At 44.9% G+C, this 3,803-nt stretch overlaps 1 protein-coding gene across 1 annotated transcript; it reads left to right on the top strand.

The window, feature by feature from the left end:
• LOC149360429 (uncharacterized) lies at positions 1 to 3,071 on the top strand. The gene is made up of 2 exons (XM_089569270.1): positions 1 to 191; positions 2,885 to 3,071. The coding sequence occupies exons 1-2, from the start codon at positions 4 to 6 to the stop codon at positions 3,039 to 3,041; spliced, it is 345 nt and encodes a 114-aa protein (XP_089425396.1). The 5' UTR covers positions 1 to 3; the 3' UTR covers positions 3,042 to 3,071.
• The last annotated feature ends 732 nt before the right edge of the window (positions 3,072 to 3,803 follow it).

Consider the following 3,803-nt stretch of genomic DNA (forward strand, 5'->3'; position numbering starts at 1 on the left):
GCCATGCCGACAGCCATCGAGAACGTCTGCTGCCGGGAATACCCGGCCGCCGTTAAAAAGCAGCCGGGTCAGAACTGCATCACAGTGCACCCCGAGTTCGGGTATCTTTGCCTGAACGAGGGTGTGCTGCAGCTTGCGTATCTAAACATGCGGCATTACCGGCAGCAAGGCATGGGCGACACCGCCAACGAGTAAGTACAACTGCAAGCTTCACGGATTGCATAATAACGCTACCGGTGCTAGCTCTTGCGACTACGTTTATTGTCCATAGTGCGATCTAAAGCGCATATGCATGCGGTGCTGTTCTATTTAAAAAAAAAAAACGACAGAGAATGCCTAAAACTTCGTATACAGTGCGAAATCACGGTGTGCTATGGCCATAACCACCTGATTTGTGCCACGTAGAAGAGCGAGCAGTGCCGCCGGACAGAGCGCTCGCGCTTGGCCAGACTAGGCGTCAGGCTCGATCTCCTGACCGGACAAGAAGGCGACGATTTTGCTAGGCTCTGAGCTGAAACTGCGGATTAGTGTTTTTGTACCAAAAGACGGGTTAGCAGATAATCACTTGTGAGAGCGCAGCTCTTAGGCGCCCGTTCCTGCGTTGCGCGTCGTTGTCGTCGGCCTCGTCGCCGTAAACGGTTGTCCAAAAAGATCCCGGAAGGTGTCAGGCAGCTAACACGCCACCTGCCAGTGGTGGCAGGTGAAGAGCTGGCCTCAAATTTCGCATTGCCGACTATCGTAATCGTGTATTTTTTTCTTGATTCCTGCACTGCGCGTTTCTGATTGACTATTCGTTGCCGTGAAAAAAGGTAAAATGACGAAAACCAGAAAACGTGACTGCCGCTGGGCCGGAACTAGTCCGCGAAAGGCAAAGAAATAGATAAACAGTGGCATCACGAATGGTCACACTGACTAAGCTCAACCGCAAGGTAGTCTCTCATATTTTCAGTTTCTAAAGCTCTGAACCTCATGTGATGTTACTGCTTTGAACTGTTTCGAGACTTGTTTCTGCTAGTCGGCAACAACTACTTTGTGGTTGCCCAGCGTTGGCTTTTTTACTGCTGTGAGGCTACAATAATTCATCCTTTTAATCCCTGTAGGCAATAACTGATACATCAATTTGCTTCAGTTACTGGGAATGTGGGCCACCCCTGCTACCTTGTTGCTAGAAACACTCACGTCGTTTACTCCACTGCTTATTGCATGTATGTTCTCTGGACAAAGAAACTGCCTGTGGAGAGGGGGGGGTCAGAGCTGTCAGCTGAACTGATAAGCTTTGTCATTCGCCCTGCATTTGTATTATATGATGCGCCACGTGACTGAAGCAAGACTGAAGTGGTTTTTGAGATCATTGTGCAGCTGGGGTATCCATTCAGCTGGGTGATCTAGCACGAGTAATGCGTATTTCCCACCACAGTCAAGTCTAAATGGCAAACCAAGTCACGAAATAGAGCAGGTATACTATAGAACAGAAAAGTAATCCATACAGCATGTAGTTTAACGATGTGGGGAACAAACAACAGATGCAACACCAGGACTGGGCATCAGTTGTTGACAAGACATTCGGTTCATTACTGAGCCATTGCTCACTAGCCTAAGCATGCACACCTTCTCTAAAAGACTGCAGCTGTCCACTGCGCAGACAAATGGGATCAGGATAGTTTTCACTGACAAAGCCCATTACTGTGCAGGAGACAGACTCATTCTCCTTTCAGGAATTAGATTACGAGCTATATAGCATAAGAAGCATGGAACCTTTCCTCACCTTACATGCTGTCATTTTCAGAAAAAAAAACCTTCTTTACAGTTTCAGGAATTTCAGGGACAGCTGAAAATAAGGCAGACCTTATTGACTGCTAGTCTAATACATGTCCGGGTTCAGGTATGTCAGGATTCTGGCTGGTTAAATTAATCTTTATTGCAGTTGGCAGCAACTGCTGAGCCAATTCGAAATTTCAAAGGAGATTGTCCTATCAGAAATGGGCTTCTGGCACCTAATTATATAAATTTCCTCAGTTGCAGTGATGAAGTCTTTTTTAGTCTTTTTTTTGAGGTTGAAGTCTTTATCTGCTGTCATATCGTCATTTTAAATGCAGTGTATTCATTCATGCTCTTTTGTTTGCTTTCTTTTGTATTTTTAGGTAACCGAGTGCATTTAACCTTGATCTTTGTCTTTATTTAAAACCCTGTGTGTTAGCTTTTGCTTCTTTATTCGCATTTTTACTTGCTTTGTTTTGTCGCGATGTACAATGTATCCTTGTACCGCTCCTGCCTTGGCCACCAAATGGAGGCTGGCAGTATTGAATAAAATAAAATAAATAAATAAATAACATAAATACTAGTAAGTGTGATGAAAAGTGTGTTTTTGGAGCATTTAGCAGAGTTGTAAAACTTGGTTTCCACATGCGGAATTGTACATAGTGTATATTGCCGCCCAACACCTATCCTTTCTTACTACCGCTCCCCTCTTTCTTTCCCTCTCCCTGTCCTTTTATTCTTGCTAGCCGCAGCTCAGGTTTAGATGGCAGATGCCGCGGCTAGCAACATCGTTAGCTTCCATTGTTATTTTTTTTTTTATTATCAATAAAGAGCCACTAGCAACAACAAGGGAGGTCAGCTTGAGACATCTAGAAAAGAGTGAACATTGGGCCTCAACCTTGGTGTGCATGCTTACTCAAGTCACCATTGTTTAGTGTAGTTACAGGAATGATTGTTTTTGGTTCCACTGAGTAAATATGCAGAACAGGCACTCTTCTGGCTGAATTAAAAAAATTAGGAGGCGGCAAGGGGTCAGAACATTCTGTCCCCTCCCGACTTGGATGCGCATTTGATCAACTTCATCCTGTGTACTGCTTGCTACATCTAATCATTGGCATTGTTTCAGGCGCTACCGGTTTGCTGCCTACAGGCAGTGTGTGCTCTGGCTTTGGGGGCGGCTTGGGCGCCACAACAGAAGGCCACTGCCCGCCTGCATGGTGAAGGCGATAAGAGCGAAATATCCTGCTGAAAACCATGTAGGCTTTCAGCTTGCAATTTCTTAAAAATAAAGTAGTGAACCATTTCGCACCTCATTTTTGCTTCCAATGCGTCACAGCATTTACAGATTGCATGTAGACCATTTTTGAGAATGTGCTTAGCTTATTCAGTGTCTGTGTAGTAGTACAAAGTCTTCAAAAAAAAAAGGTGGGAGCCGGACGTTAATTCGATTTGAGGAAATCGGCCACACAGGGCAATAAGTTAAAGCTCCTAAGAATGCTGTGAACGTGTAGATCAAGTTCCCGTGGCAAAAAGACGAGTTCAGATTCCTCTTCAGTGCACCTTTAAGCACGCTGCCGCGACCACTGTTTTGGCTCCCTCATTCACGCAAATTTGCATCGCGAACACGCAAAACATTTCAGCAAACTCATCCCTCACACAAAGGTTAATAAGCCCAAACGCTCTTTTATATTATGCAAAAAGAATAACAATTGTTTATTCACATGTAGGTCGACTTTTTTTTTTTACCTACCCATAATTAGCTGTCATCCTATATTCATGACCAAAGAACCTCGGCCTATATTCATGACCAAAGCGAGCAACAGTAGCGAGCTAATGGAGTTCTACTGTAGCGCCAGCTGTTCAAGCAGCGCCGGCTACACTGGTACTACATGTATGTTCGCAGTAAGTACACACAAAAAAAATAAAGGAAAAATTAGCGCTGGCAAGCCTAATAAAAACGTTTGGAACTACTTGGAATGCGGCCAACTGCACTCGAGACGGACATGCCGGCGAGCCGATGACAGACCAGTGCTGGTGTGACCTCA

Source organism: Amblyomma mixtum, chromosome 2 (assembly GCF_055824585.1).
Source record: "Amblyomma mixtum isolate Tamu chromosome 2, ASM5582458v1, whole genome shotgun sequence".
Taxonomy (NCBI): domain Eukaryota; kingdom Metazoa; phylum Arthropoda; class Arachnida; order Ixodida; family Ixodidae; genus Amblyomma; species Amblyomma mixtum.

Bases quoted from the DNA above. Each gene is read 5' to 3' on its own strand.
- LOC149360429 (XM_089569270.1), top strand. From the start codon at position 4: ATGCCGACAGCCATCGAGAACGTCTGCTGCCGGGAATACCCGGCCGCC. The intron at 192-2,884 runs GTAAGTACAACT...GCATTGTTTCAG, and splicing joins ATGGGCGACACCGCCAACGA to GCGCTACCGGTTTGCTGCCT.